The 16,518-nt window shown below is 40.3% G+C and overlaps 1 protein-coding gene across 4 annotated transcripts in view; it reads left to right on the top strand.

Annotated features, from left to right (window-relative positions):
- uggt1 (UDP-glucose glycoprotein glucosyltransferase 1) overlaps nt 1-16,518 on the top strand; it is a 120,187-nt gene that overhangs the window by 62,054 nt on the left and 41,615 nt on the right. For all 4 annotated transcript variants that reach the window (XM_020534527.2, XM_020534526.2, XM_048604294.1 and 1 more), the window contains 7 exons: nt 99-193; nt 1,183-1,389; nt 5,722-5,853; nt 8,849-8,976; nt 11,356-11,451; nt 11,595-11,697; nt 12,800-12,879. In XM_020534527.2, coding sequence (XP_020390116.1) covers nt 99-193; nt 1,183-1,389; nt 5,722-5,853; nt 8,849-8,976; nt 11,356-11,451; nt 11,595-11,697; nt 12,800-12,879 — 841 coding nt within the window. The remainder of the gene's footprint in view (nt 1-98; nt 194-1,182; nt 1,390-5,721; nt 5,854-8,848; nt 8,977-11,355; nt 11,452-11,594; nt 11,698-12,799; nt 12,880-16,518) is intronic.

The raw sequence follows: 16,518 nt of genomic DNA, 5'->3' as shown, positions 1-16,518 counted from the left end.
GGTCATTACTGAGGAATATCCCATGAGAATTGAAAATGTTATTTGAAAAGTGGTGAATTGCATGATATTCACTTTCTTCGCTTCACCCTGTTTTATAGACGATAAGTATATTCGTCCACTTACATTCTGGATTGTTGGAGATTTTGATGACTCTTCTGGGAGGCAATTATTGTATGAATCACTTAAACATCTGGTAAGATGGTAAAATTAACACAGTATCTTTCTTGCTTCCCATGTCATCTATATTACATTATGTACACATTGCCTCACCTGTGTATCCAATGCCCTCAGTATCATGATTATCTCCTGAGAAGTGAGGGTTGGGACCAGGATGCTGAAATGATCATAAATGCACCTTATAACATTTTTTAAAATGGTCAAGAGATTAATCCTTCATTTTGCAGATGATCTCTCATTTTCGTTAGAATTATATGCATAATTATAATTGGTTTTGTTGTATTTATTTTTTCACTTCTCACTACCATCTTCTGTATGCACTGAAAGCACTTTGTACAGATGCCATTTGCTGTTTAATTTCCCCCATGGCCAGAAAAAGCATTGTCCTGGTTCTGTACTGTTTTGCTATGCAGCTGATTTTGAAAACTCATTGTGTAGATAATTGTGATAATTATTAAATTCCCTTGGCTTGCTGTTGCAGTTGATAACATTTCACTTGACTATTTGGTCAAAAAGCAGAATATAAAGAGGAATTGGGGTAGAATTCTGCTCTTTGGGTGAAAACAGAGTTTGGATGTATAGCTTATGTTGTATTGCTATTTTGTTAACATACCTAAGCACATTAATGGGACTGGAAATTGGCTGTCTCAGTGATAGCCTGTGCAATTCTCCATGTCCTCACTGAAGTTAGAATTTACGGACTCTCTTGCTCTAGTTTGTGTTTATGTGGAAACGAAAGACAATATTTTCTTTACCTTTATTGGTCTACCTTTCCTCTTACAATCTACAATCTTGGCATCATCTAACTAATATTTCTTCTTTTATCTAATCACTTCTTTCCATCCCTGCAGCCATTCTGGACTCTAGTCCTTAGCTTTTCAGCTACTTTTCCCAAAAATTAAATAATTAAATCATATACAACATCTCTGGCACTGAAGTTTTAAGTGTGCTTTTAAAATGGATGCATCTTTTGTATCTGCAAAACTGTTGTGTGTTGCTTTGCAGAAATCTAGCAATAACCTGAGGATTGGTTTAATAAACAATCCAACGACTGAACCCACTGAAGAGAACACCATTATTGCGAGAGCCATCTGGGCTGCACTTAACACTCAAAGCGTAAATAATGCCAAGAACTTCATTACTAAACTGGCAAAAGAAGAGACTGCAAAAGCATTGGCTGATGGAGCAGACATCATGGAATTCGCTGTTGGTGTAAGTGATGTTATTGCTAGTTTGTATTAAGTTAGCATCATCTAGCCTTTGTTTCAGTGGATAAATATGAGCAGTAAAAGTTGACAGTGAGCAGTCAAATGCTTGATTTTGCTTGAGGTAAATGTTTTGTGGTTTAAAAGTAGGTTATTCAATGAATTGTAATTGCACAGTAAGAGATGTATGTGTAATTTTGCATTGATGTTGCTCAGCTTCCAACAGTTGACAGTGGTGTTTTACGTTGATACCACAAAATTCCAACAGACTTCTATTGCTGAATTGCACAGAATTGACCTGCACCATTTACCTGAGGCACGAACTGCACTTCTTGTGAAGATGTGGCTAACTCCAACAGTTTTAACTTTTTTCATTTGAGCTGTTAGGTTTTCAGTGTAATTCTAGTGCTAAGTGGGGATTCAGATCCAGGCTACGTGATATTAATTACTTGGTAAAGGTATGAACGTTACAAGAATATGCTGTGTTTTCAATGTATTGCAGATCCATCCGATTGTCAACAATCTTGCCAAAATCTAGTTGTGTTACAGAAAAATTTGAAATTGGACAATATGCTAAAATAAGATGTGATAGCTGGCACAGAGACAGACAGACATTTAGATTTGTTCTGTGATGTGGTTTGCCAATTCCCTGGTTCCATCCTGCCGTTGGGATGTTTTGCCTCCCTGCAAATGTTGGGCAGTTAAGTGAATTAGTAAATGTGTCGATTAAGATGTGTAAAAAACCGAAAGAACTGCAGATTCTGTAAATCAGGAACAAAAACAAATTTGCTGGAAAAGCTCAGCAGGTCTGGCAGCATCTGTGAAGGGAAAAAAAAAAGTTAACATTTCGGGTCCGGTGACCCTTCCTCAGAACCGATGGTGGCTGGGAAAATGTCAGTTTATGTACAGAAAATAGGGAGGTGGGTGGGGTAGGAAGTAAACGATAGGATAGAGCCCAAAGAGAGAGAAAGACAGTTGGATAGACAAAGGAGTTGCTAACGATCAGGCTGGGAGGGTGAATAGTTGTTAATGGGGACTGTTAGTGACTAACAACAGGGGGTGTGTAATGGCAGGCTATGTGGTAACAAGGCCTGGTGTGTTGGGTAGGGGGCTGGGACATGGAAGAGGTTAGGCCCTAAAATTATTGAACTCAATATTGAGCCGGAGGTTTGTAGGGTCCCCAAGCGGAAAATGAGGTGTTGTTCCTCCACCTTGCGTTGGGCTTCGCTGGAATACTGCAACAAGCCAGAGACAGACATGCTGGCCAGGGAGCAGGGTGGTGCACTAAAGTGGCAGGCAACAGGCAGTTCAGGGTCTTTTTTGCGAGCAGAACGTAGATGTTCTGCGAAGCGGTTGCCAAGTCTATGCTTTGTTTCCTCGATATAGAGGAGACCATATTGTGAACAGCAAATGCAGTAGACTAGATTCTGGGAAGTGCAGGTGAAGTGTTGCTTCACCTGGAAGCTATGTTTGGGCCCTTGGATCCTGGGGAGGGAGGAGGTAAATGGGCAGGTGTTGCACATTCGCCGGTTACAAGGGAAGGTGCCGTAGGGCTGTGGGGAAGTGTTGGGGGTGAAGGAAGTGTGGACCAGGGTGTCACGGAACGAACGGTCCCTGCAGAAGGCAGACAAGGGAGGAGAGGAGAATATGTGAATCAGAGGAGAATATGTGTCTGGAGGTGGCGGAAATTGCGTCTGATTATCTTCTGGATGTGGATGCTGGTGGGATGGTAGGTAAGGATAAGGGGAACCCTATCGCTGTTATGGGAGGAAAGAGAAGGGGTGAGGACGGAAGTGCGGGAGATGGGTTGGACCTGATTGAGGGCCCTGTTGACAACGGAGTTGGGGAATCCTCAGTTGAGGAAGAAGGTGGACATTTCGGAGGTTCCCTTGTCGAAGTTGGCCTCATCTGAACATATGCGACAGAGACGGAGGAATGGAGAGAATGGTTTGGAGTCTTTACAGGAAGTGGAGTGTGAGGATGTATAGTCCAGGTAGCTGTGGGAGTCAGTGGGTTTGTAGTGGATATTAGTGGCCAGTCTATCCCCAGAAATGGAAACAGAAATGTCGAGGAAGTGAAGGGAGGGGTCAGAGATAGACCAGGTGAAAGTGAAGGCAGGGTGGAAATTAGAGGCGAAATTGACGAAGTTTTCCAATTCCAGACGAGAGAGGGAAGCAGCGCCAATGATATCATCGATGTATCGGAGAAAGAGTTGTGGGTGGGGGCCGGAATATGACTGGAACAAGGAGTGTTCCGTGTACCCCATGAAGAGACAGGCATAACTAGGCCCATGCAGGTACCCATGCCAACCCCTCTTACTTGAAGAAAATGAGAGGAGTGGAAAGAGAAGATCTGATGAATGAGAGGAGCTGAAAGAGAAGAGATTAAGATGTGTTGTTGGAGGATAATTGCAATTTTCTCGTCAACGAAGATTCTTAAAAGCTTTGAGTAATGATGTTGCTATGTGGAGCTGGCACATCTGCCATGGCAGACCAGGGGAATAGTGCTCAATGGCTCTGAGAGGTCATCCGTGCTATCTGGCCTGAGCTGCAACCACAAGCTGCCCTGTCGAGGGATTCCTGAAGTCACTTCTCAATTTAATGTTTAAAAATTTGATAAGAGGCTGCCTCCATCTTGATAATATTGAAGTTTGGGCTGACAAGTGGCAAGTAACATTTGAGCCACACAAATGGCCAGGCAACGACCCTCCCCCAACAAGAGAGAATCTAACTATTACCTCCATAACAATCAGTGGCATTACCATTGCTGAATGCCCCACTATTATGTTTCTAAGGGGTTATCACTGTTATGCACCAGACCAAACACCCCTCAAAATCTGCTAAGAAAATAGTCTATACCCAAACTTTTTTTTATTTGAAAGGTGTGTAAAGTGCTGTGTTCCAGATGTAATTCGATTGGTCAAACTACTTGACAATAAGCAAAACACAATTTATTCACATGCCATAGTTAAACTACAATGACAGAGAAAAGAAAAGGAAAGAATTGGCTTAGCTGTAACTATTGAAATGCTTAATAAAATAATGGATTTGGTAACTGTTACTAATTAACTGTTACCATATAGTAACATCCCATAAACCCAGCTTTGAGAAAAGGCAAATTCGATGAAATAGATTGTCTCATGTGAACTTCCTGCAGCCCAGGATGAGAAACATCAAGAAAAAACTAGGAGAGAGTGTAGCAGGGAGAGATATGCTGCAGCAGCATGTACTACGGCTACTGAAAATCTAAGAAACTAAAATCCTAGTTCTGCGAGAGTTTGAACACACCCATTCAGGCTGCTTCTATTGTTCCAACTTAAAAAAAAAATCCAAAAAAAACTCCTAACAAGCTGTTTACAAGTTTTCAATAGATATCACTGTACCTCTGTCTTAAAACCTTTCTTTTAAGAAATAAAACCAGGACAAATTGACTTTTTAAAGCCATAGTATTGTCACGTCACGAATTTGGAACTGAACTGGAATAGCCACATAAAATCTGTGACTACAAGAGCAAGTTAGAGGCTAGGAATTCTGCAGCAAGTAACTCGTCTCCTGACTCCCCAAAGCTTATCCACCATCTACAAGGTACAAGTCAGGACTGTGACGGAATGCTCCCCATTTGTCCAAATGAATGCAACTCCAACAACATTTAGGAAGCTTGATAGCGTCCAGGACAAAACAGCCTGCTTGATTGATACTGCATCCACAAATATTCACTCACTCTGTTACCAGCGCTCTGTAGTAGCAACGTATACCATTGTACAAGTTGCATTGCAGAAGGCTCCTTATGTAGCACCTTCCAAATCCATGGCTACTACCTTTTGGAAAAAAAAACAAGTGTTGAACATACATGGGAACACCACCAAGTTCCCCTCCAAGCCACTAGCCAGGACTCCCTTCCAAACAGCTTTGTGGAGGCACATACACTAAATTGACGACAGTGGCTGAAAAAGGCAGCTCACCATCACCACGACCTCAAGGGCAACCCCAGATGGGCAATAAATGCTGGCCCAGCTAATGATGCCCAGATCCCATGAATCAATATTAAAAAAAGAACCTCATCCAAGGCATCCCAAAACACTCTTATTCTGATTCATAAACTGACCTCACTTTCAGATAAATTCTTACAAGACCGGTAATGCACGAATATGTACTCCACAGTCTTACACGATCTGGGAGCAGTGTCAAAGAGGAGCCATGTTTTGGATATAACTGCTTAAATAATTTCAACATTCAGTAGAATGCGGAAAGTCAATAACGCATCATGTCTGATTATCTTTGTTTCCAATTTACTTGCACTCGTGTTTTGCTTGACCTTTTTTCTCTGTTCACTTCTATAGGGTATGGACAATGATGCCTTCAAAAAGATGTTTGAAACTTTGAAATTGGATTTCATTTTGTCACACAGTTCTTTTTGCAAGGATGTCGTAAAATTGAAGGGAGGACAGAGAGCTATAATCAGCAATGGACGAGTAAGTACTTTGTTGGTTTCGCTTGAAAAGAAAGTCACTGTCAAGTGGAGTCAGACAATTTCAGGTTCTTCATTGGCACTTGAGGATTTGCTTTCTGTCCTTGGTGTGCAGACTACCATAGTTTAACAGACAGTTTTAAATAGTGGACTACGATTATGCCAATGAGTAAAGCTGTATCTCACTTCTCATATTCTTTACCCTGGCTCTCTGGGACTGCTGATTTGATGTTTAAACATACTCAAACTACTGCATATTCTAGCAACATGAAAAGGAAACAAGAAAATTTTGAAAATACTCAGTAGATCAGGCGGTATCTGTGTAGAGGGAAACAGTTATGTTTTCAGGCTAGTTCTGATGCAATGTCGATGGCCTGAAGTATTAACTCCTCTCCATTAATGTTGCATGATCTGTAGAATATTTACAGCATTTTGTTTTATTTTGACTTGACAATCCCGTAACATCAGCAGAAGTTTTTCCTACCTGAACATCTGCCACACTGGATCAAAATATTTGCTTCAACAGCAGGTCTAGACCTCCAGCCTCAACTCAACTCAGTTTCCCTGAGTGTTCCTGGCTGAAGTTAGGAAGTGTCTTGTTCAGGCTTGAATTTTGGCTTTCCCCTATGTTCACTCTGATCAACTACTTTCCTTAGCAAAAACCTTCATTGTATTCTCATCACAAGGAGTTGGCAGTTTCAATTCCTGCCAAGTTGAACTCAACAAATTGACTAAGATTGTTGTTCTCGCTTACCACATTATCTTTTCAGGTGGATCCCTTCACCAGAGTAGGAATAGAAACAGAAAGATTGTTAAAGATTGTTAATTTTTATTGCATAATAATAGAACTAAAATAAAAAGCCCTCTGGTTGGCTCCAGAAAACCATCACTTACACACTTCAGAAACATGTCCTCCACAGGTTTAGTGCTCAGTTGATTCACCCAGTCTATATGCTGATTGAATGACTCATGGTAATTGTGTCGCCCTGCTACACACTTCTCTCATCTCTGATTAATACTGTGCCCTGCACCACTTCTTCTATTTTATGGATCAATGCATAACTCCAAACAATGTGTGCTGCTCCTTGGGGTATCTTCGATCCGAAACAGATTCCACTCAGTGTTCTTCTAATCTGAGATCCTCCCATATTAATGTACTGATCCCATTCCATGTTCACAGTGCAACTCCACCTCCTTTCACCTGTTGCCTGTCCTTCCTAAATGTTGAATATTCAGCTCACAGTTCTGATTTCCGTAATAACAATTAGGTCAAAACCATACATCTCTTTTTGTGACTTTACATCGTCTACTTCGTCATGAATGCTGTGTCCATTCAGGTAGAATACCATTAACTTACTTTCTTTTGATGCAATTCTGCTTTCAACGTATACTCTGCTTTGTTTCTGCTGTTCCTTTGTCTCCCTAGCATTTTTTCAACTTCCTATTACAAACCTAGATTTCTTCCAATTTGGTTTCCCCTTCGGGTTCCCGTCACCCGGCAAGCTAGTATAAACCCACTCCAATACAACCAGCAAATCCTGCTGTGAGAATATCAGTCCCAATCCTGTTTAGTGGAACCTGTCCAGCTTGAGTACAGGCCCCACCTTCCCCAGAACCAGTCCCAGTTTCTCAGAAATATTATCATAGATCATAGAATCCATACAGTGTGGAAACAGGCCCTTCGGCCCAACAAGTCCACACCGACCCCGAGAGCATCCCACCTAGACCCATCCCCTCTATAACCTACCTCATTTACACATCCCTAAACACTATGGACAATTTAGCATGGCCAATCCACCTGGCCTGCACATCTTTGGACTGTGGGAGGAAATCGGAGCACCCGGAGGAAACCCACGCAGACACGGGGAGAATGTGCAAACTCCACACTGACAGTCGCCCGAGGCTGGAATTGAACCCGGGTCCCTGGTGCTGTGAGGCTGTCTCTCCTTTACCAGTTCTCCAGCCACTTATTCAATCAGACAGTCCTGTTTTTATCATCACTGGCACATAGCACTAGAGTAATTCTGAGATTACTGCTTTTGAAGTCCTTTTTTTATAAATTCCTTCCTAACTCCCTGAAATCTGGCTTCAGGACTTCATCTCTCATCCTACCTATGTAGTTGGTACTAATGTGGACCACAATCTGTGGCAGATTTCCCTTCCTCTTGCGCACTGTGACATCTTTGAACCTGGAACCAGATTTTCATATCCAGGAGTTTCACTTACTACAACAGAAATGTTGTCTGACCCCCTGAATATGAAATCCCCTATATCTATTCCCCTTTCATTCTCCCTCCTCCCCATTATAACTGAGTTGCTCATGGTGCTATGGGCTTGACTCTGGCTGCACATTGCTGAGGAATCATCACCTTATAAGATTATATTTGCTAAAAATATATAACCTATTACTCATTATTCTCTGTTTTTGTGTGGCTATAATTTTTGCTGTCTTAGTACATCTCAAGAAATCTGATTGGAAAGGACCAACGTCCAAATGTACCATTTACCTGATGCTGCCAAAATGAATTGGTTTTATTCAATATTTCAGATATTTGTGGCTTTTGCAAATTGATATTGTTTGCTACCAGTAAATACACAGACCTCTGACACCAATGTTTTTTATGTCAAGTTATTAGACAATTTGTACTTATCCAATTTGTAAACATTGGATCAAGTACACACCAGATTAGCCTGTTCTGTCACAGCTTTGCATATAGCTGTTGGCCTAGAAGTCAAGATAAAATTCAGACTGGAATAAACCAAAATTTACCTTTTTTAGATGATCTAATACCAAGGAATACACAGAGGCTGGAATAGCCATTCACAATTGGAGGCAACAAACTGCTCAATGGTTTGTCTGGAATTGAGTATCAGATTCACCCAACTTAATACAATTTCATTTGTTTGTTTGCGCTAATCTACCTCACTGGGTCAGCCACATACAATCTCTTGTCTAGAGTCTGAAATAATAACAAGCTTGTACTTTTCAAATCTGGTAGATTATTGGACCACTGGAAGAAAATGAAATCTTCAATCAGAATGACTTCCACCTGTTGGAGAGTATTGCTGTTGAAGCAGCAGAGAAAATCAAAGTCAGGATCCGAATGCTGATGGTTGAAGAAGATCTGTGAGTGATATTAATGGGAGTTTTGTGTTAGTTTCAGTCAATCTTTTCAAGGGATTTTTGAACTTAAAATTTGTTACTGTACAAATTGGAATTGACCTGTTAATTTTGGTGTTCCTGGGCTTACTTCCAGCTCCATGTGCTTCATTCCAGCCAAGGCCACTTCCTTCAATGGCCTTGGATCCTACTTCCATAGCCCTTCCTTCCACAAACCAAATCTTTTGCTAAATTCCTGGTCTCCTAACTGTTGCAAGTTTGTACCTCACTTTCAGCTCCCAAAATCCTGTACTCTCCCTTCCACTTACACCAATTCCTTCAAGTTTCACTTCAATGTAACCAGACTCCAGCATCACCCTTTAGGATCTGCCAGATCCACAATGTTTCAAATGCCCCTAGGTTTCAGATTCCCCCCTTGATGATTTTTCTTTTCCCTGCCTTCATGTTTGCAGACCTCAAATTGTTTACTGCAAGTACTTTAAAGCCCTATTCTGACAGATAAGTGTTGCCAAAGCCCACACTGAATCTCTGAACCTCCGCATCCCTGGAAGTTTTCCCACTTTCCAAATTGTAATCCTATTGATCCTAACTTTTGGCACTTCATTTTCTGTGATAAGATGAGGTGTATCCCTCCTTCAGTCCGAATCCAAACACGAGGTTCACTTTCTCTGTACCCGTGCATTGTCTCAACTGTGATCTTTTGTACTTTGTTCCTTCTATTCTTTCCTGCAATCCTCCTTTTGTGAGAACATCCTTCCTCTAATTTGACTGTCCTGCAGCACCACTTCTACGTGCTTGCTGTAGCTCAACTTCCAAGAATGCACTTTGCTTCCCAAATTCCTGTACACCATAGATTAGGTAATAATATTATTAACTTTTATGTCTGTGCGCAACCATCTGTGTGACCCACAATGCGGTGGGAAGGAATGCTCTTTTTTACAAAAGCACAAAGAGCATAACAAAACATGGGCAGTTAGACACTAAAAGGAAATTTGACAGCTATGCAGGAAATGAAAGAAATTAAAGATAGAGAAGATGATGCAAAATCAACAATATGTTAACAAAGACAATAGAGAGCATTGTAGTATTTTGCATTGATGAACACTCCTGTCATTGTAATCTTTCCTGCTGCTCGCTGTAAGTAATGTTGCACTGTTATGCTTAAAAAGGTGATTGAGTATAATCATCTCTGAGCTTGGGTGATGATGACAAACTACCTCTATAATTGCACTCTGAACATTGCTGTTTAATGATCCAATCAATATAATTCTATGACCAGCAGACATTTAGGAATATTGCTCATTTTAAGACATTCTAAAGGTGAGACAGAGTAGTAGGCAAAGCATAGCATTGAGCCATACAAAGATATCTGTGGGTGAATGTGACACAATGTCCCTTTTGTGAGTTCACAACTGCATCTGGAGAAGTTAAGAGGTAATTCAGATTACATGATGTCAGAGATTGTTGGAGTGAAATATCAATTAACTGCACGACTGGAACAGTGAATCATTTGACAGCAGCTGTGATCATTTTGATCTACTAAACCCTAACGATAAGATAGAATCCACTACCAAAAATGTTTGGCAGAGAGAGAGGAAGTGCCTGTCTCATGCGCTTCTAAGTCAAGCAATAAAAGTTAGCGATGATCCTGAAGATGATGTGTTCCACAAAGTGAATGGGACACGATTTTAACATGACAAACTGCAGCCCTAATAAAAAATTGAGATTGTGTTTTTGTGGAGCTGGGGTTGGTTTTATGGTTTTCACAGCTAGAGTGATTATTTTCTTATTTTGCCATGCGATCAAATCATGACTTGACCATTTCTGCTGTGTCCATGGCTTCATAGAACCTGTTCTGAATATTTCAGACTTGGTTCAAAGTTTGCTGATGTTCAAAATGCCCTAGTTTGCATTAATTACATATTGTTAGAATTGATTAATCTACTGCATTCCAATTTTTCATCCACAGTACATTCATACAAGCTTTGATTAATACTTTGCTTTTAACACTGAGTATAAGCTTTGTCTTAACTGTGGGGTGTATTGTTAATGCAAATCCTAATTGCATATTTTTACACAAATTGAACTTTTTACTGAAAAACATTTAAACATATTTCATAAAACCTACTGATGGCTTAAATAGATAACTCGTTTCAAATGATTAATTACAATTTCAGTTATCTCCAATTGCAGTGTGCCTTTCATTTTTCTAAATTGGGGTAATTTTTCAACATTGCGAACATGTAATTAAATATGTGATTGTGAAAGGCTCTGGAAAAAAAAACAATATTTTACAGTTGATATAGGGGATTGTCAAGGTTGACTATTAAGTGGCCTTTTGCTTGAATTATATTTATGTTTAACAGTATTTTTTCTATCTCCAAGTGCGAGTGATCTTGTAATGAAAGTGGATTCTCTACTGTCATCGAAGTCCAAGGGAGAATCGAGGCTCGACCTCCGGTTCTTTGAAGGAGAGTTCAGGTGAGCACTATTCAATTAATTCAGTTTTCATCATGCTGTACCTAACTTTGGTCACCTGACCTCAACTGTGACTTTTAAATAAAATAGATCTATTTCGGGCAATTTATTTATTTTTGTGTCCCTCTATCTTGGATGTTTTCTAGTGCAATTAAATTACGCCCCAAAGAAGAACAGGTTTACTTTGAAGTGATGGCCATAACTGATCCTGTGACCAGAGATGCTCAAAGGCTTTCTTCATTCCTTTTGGTGAGTGAAGTAGTTTCTGCTGTCTCCTGTGCAACAAGCACCATGCCAAATTACAGAAACTATTGCAATTAGAAATATCCGCATCATGTGTTTTAGCTTAAGGCTTGACTTAAAATTGCCAATTGCAAATGCTGAATGCAGCAGTACTTTGCCTTGGCGACAGAAGAGTGCTTGCCAATCACTTAAGGTTGAGAAATTTCTGCAACGAGATGAGGATGAGCCGAGCTCGGGATGAGCAACTAGAAGATTGTTGTGGACCATGTCACACCTTATATATGTACCAGTGAAATGAAGTATTATCCCTTCGTTGAATTAGCCTTATTTAACAGTGTACAATTTCAAACAATTTAATACTGAGGTTATTGTTCATAACAATAGAACCAATAATAATAAACCATATAACTGACAGTACATGCTTGGTGTATTGTGCTCGCTGCTGTTCAGCAAGACATAATATTTGAGGCGGTTGAGAAAACCTCAATCCTTGACAGATAACTGAACAATAAATCTAGGATAGACTTAGGCTCATCTATCTTGAAGTAAGATAAATGAGGTAGATGTATTAATCTAATGTAATAGATTTTATTACTTAATGGTATTGAAAAAGTCAATAATAAGCACTGGCTTAAACTACAATTGCATTACAAGAGACTTGGTCTTATCTTTGACCAGATTATAACTTTGACAAGTGTCATGGCACCTTATTTCATGTTAAGGTTCACCAGCAGGTGGTTGGCTTTCCTATGAGGATGGTGGAGACAAAATGCCGGGAACCATTCAAGAGGCAGTTCATTACTCTGATGAGACAATCAATCTCTCCAAAACATTGATGAAGAAGACATCCCACATTTTCCCTTGCCTTTCTGAATGCAGCGTTTATTTTGAACAAATAGTGGTTGATATTATTGTTGCAATGTGTTAAGGTTTTATGATTTAATTTGCCACTCCTTCTGAAATAGATCACATCTGCAGACTTAATTATTCTGTAAAATCTTGACAGTTTGCAGCACAGGTGATGATACCCATTCCATCATTGTCTTTGCTTCAGTTATTTTAGCCCTTTATATCTTTAAATTATGCAAGATGTTTTCCATCTTCATAGGTTCTAAACCAGCTGGTCAACATGAATCTTCATGTGCTTATGAACTGTCAACCAAAACTTTCAGAAATGCCCCTGAAAAGGTAAGAACTCTTCTTGCATCAGCCAGAAATAATCTCTTTCCGTTGAGGGATTATCTGGAAACAGTTAAATACTCTACACATGATGTTTCTGCATCTACGTGGATGTTATCTCATCAAAGCTGAAGCAGCAAGTCCAAAACAGTGTGGATTTCACCTCTGGTCATGTGGGGTTTGTGAGCTTAATGATAAATAAGAATAGACCACATCAACACAGAAGTGAATAACGTAGAGAATGGAATAGAGAATAGAAACATTACCAACAGTATTATTGTTAATATAATAAAGGGATGCTTTTTGACAAAGAACTGAGGATGCTATCATGAAGAACTTGTGCATTTATGTTCCTAATAAACGTTGCAACCATTTTCCTTTGCACCAGGCATGATTTCAGTCTGGAGGTTTCTCGCGGACATCCCTTCCCCACCCCCCCTTTTGATGTCATATTCTGTCAAACACCACCTATTGCCAAGTACAGTTATTTGCTCTCCTCTGCCAATCAAACTTGGAATAGTGCTTTAACAATACTTGGAGCTGAATTTTCAAACAAAGCAAATATCATGGAGTCATAGAATAATTCAGCACAGAAACAGACCTTTCGGTCCAACTTGACCACGTAGACTAAGTCTCCCGAACAAAACCTGTCCCACTTGCTTGTACAGTATTAAAGTACAATGTAACATAAATGCAAATAAAATGTATTTATGTATAAGATGCAGAAACAGTTACTTGCAATCAGTAAACTTGATTTCCGAGAGCTTGTTATTGATCAATAAACTGGTGAATTTGGTTGCTTTTTCTGCCACCAATCCATGCATTAACTTCTGATAATTCCTCTCGCTATTGACTAATAGATTGTGGGAAAAAAACAAATCTCACCTGTCAGCAAGCTTCCTGCTTTTCATCTGGAAAATATCACTTTCCCATGACGTGCACATATGGATTTGTCAGAAAAGTCAAAGCAGTGTTGTCAAACTTGGATTAAGTAGCTATAATTGTTCTTGAATGTATTGAGCAGCAATTGCACCTTAATCAATTTCAAGACAGCATGTAGATCATTAAAATATGGAATGTTTGTCTAATGAGTGACACTTTGTATATTTCTATCGAACAGAGTTGTGAAGAAACTGTTTCATGTCTTTTCACATTGACTGAACCAGTTCCTTGTGAAGAACTGTTGTTTTATATTAAGATGGCAAAGGCTATTCAGATTGGATATCATGTTGACACATCACATGTACCTCCTCCTGTTCATTGCCTTCCTGGTTGCAACAGTATGCCCTCATGAGGCTGATGTTGTGCAGGATGCAGCAACTGTTACAAATTGCAACACGAGCTCCAGAGAACAGTGAAGAGCTTCTGGACAGAATAATAATTGCTTAAGCATTTTGTTACTTGCTGCAAGACATTTCACATTTTAACATCTCTGTTATACATGCTGTCCACACATTGGAATCTTGTGCACCAGAATCTTGAGCCAGATAGTCAATGGATAGACCTTGTTTCCAGGAGCCACACATCACCATTACTTTCCTGTAGGTAATTAGGAATGCGTAATAAATGCTGGCCTTGTTTGTGACATCATAGCCAAAGGTCAAATTGTAAAATATAAGTGGAGCACTTTTTCTTCATAATAAGGCAATGTAAATAGTTGAATTGACAATTCTCACCGGTCCCTTTAAAGACTAATGGTTTGGTTGATAATAACCTGAAGAAAATTATTACAGTTGTGCACATTCCAGTTACATTTTTTCTTGTTCTTTCATGGGATGTGAGAGTCAGGATGACAGATTTCATTCCATAAAGGACATTAGAAAACCAGATATTTTTCTATAGCATTGTTACATAGTTGCCATAGCTAACTTCTTATTGCAATTTTTAAAAAATTGAATTCAAAGTTCACTATCTGTAGTGGTGTGATTCAAAGTCATGTCCCCAGAACATTTGCTGGAGTCCTGATAGTTAGTCCAGTGAAATGACCTCTTCGCTACCATGTCCTCATTTTGCCATAGGAGCCCTGCATAGGCTTCAGGTACCCTATGTGTGGAAGCAAAAATGGCTCCTTATTAGAAGTGTGAGCAGTAGCCATCTACTCCTTGGCTCCTTTATATTTGCTTAATTGTTTTCACCACAACCGACACTCTTAAACGATATCAGATCATTTCTGAGCTGACCAATCTTCAGCCAGAGCTGCCACTGTTAATTTACCTGTAAATATAAGGTTAAAGCTTTTGCAACGATCTTCAGGCACAAGTGCCAAGCAGATGATCAATCTCTGCTTCCTTCAGAGGTCCCCAGCATCACAAATGCTGGTCTTCGGTTGGTGGCACTGGATACCATAAAGGCCCTAACAATATTCCAGCAATAGCACTGAAGATTTGTGCTCCAGAACATGGGCTGCTGCCCTAGCCAAGCTGTTCCAGTACAGTTATAACACTGGCATCTACACAACAAGGTGGAAATTTCCCCAGTGCATAAAACAGGACACATCCATCCGTGCCAATTACTGCCCTGTCTTGATCATCAGTAGAAGCTGTCGTCAACAGTGCTATCCAGCAGCACTTGCTCAGCAATACCCTGTCCAGTTTGGATTCCGCCAGGGCCACTCAGCTCCTGACCACATTGCAACATGGACAAAAGACCTGAATTCTAGAGGTCAGGTGAGAGTGATAGCCTTTGATATCGAGGCCACAGTTTACCAAGTGTAACATCAAGGAGCCCAAGCAAAACTGGAGTCAGTGGGAATGAGAGAAAATTTTCCACTAACTGGAGTTGTACATAGCACAAAGGAAGATGATTGAGGCCATTGGAAGTCAGTCATCTCAGCTCCAGGACATCTTTGCAGGAGTTCCTCAGGATAATGTCCTCGGCCCAGCCTTCTTCAGTTGCTTCATCGATGATCTTCCCTCCATCATAAGGTCAGAAGTCGGGATGTTTGTTGATGATTGCACAATGCTCAGCTCCATTTGTGTCTCCTCAGACACTGCAGCAGACCATGTCCAAATATAAAACAATCTGGATGATATCCGGGCTTGGGCTGACAAGTGGCAAGTAACATTCGTGCACACAAATGTCATTGCCATCATTGAATCCCCCACTAATCAATGTCCTAGGGATTACCGTTGACCAAAAACTGAACTGGACTTGCCGTATAAATACAATGGCGACAAGAGCCAGTCAGAGGTTAGGAATACTGCAGTGAGTAATTCACAACCTGAATCCCCAAAGCCTGTACACAATTTGCAAGGCTGACGTTAGGATTGTGATGGAGCAAAGCTCCAATAACAGTCAAGAAGTTTGATGGCATCTCGGAAAAAACAGCCAGCTTGATTGGCACAACATCCACAACTGTTTAGCCACTCAACTACAGATGCTCAGTAGCAGCAGTGTGTACTGGTTCTGCACTGCAGAAATTCACCAGAAATCCTTTGACAGCACCTTCCACACCCATGATCATTACCATATAGGAGGACAAGGGCTGCAGATACACCACCAGTTGTAAGTTCCCCTCCAAGCCACTCACCGTCCTGACTTTAAAGTATATCGCTATTTCTTCAGTGTTGCTGGGTCATAATCATGTAATTCCCTCCCTAGCAGCGTTATGAATCTACCTATAGCACATGGACTGCAGAGGTTCAAAAG

The sequence above is a fragment of the Rhincodon typus genome, chromosome 13 (genome assembly GCF_021869965.1).
Source record: "Rhincodon typus isolate 14 chromosome 13, sRhiTyp1.1, whole genome shotgun sequence".
Lineage (NCBI taxonomy): Eukaryota > Metazoa > Chordata > Chondrichthyes > Orectolobiformes > Rhincodontidae > Rhincodon > Rhincodon typus.
Note: the sequence above shows the minus strand (reverse complement) of the source record. Positions and strands in the feature narration are given on the sequence as shown.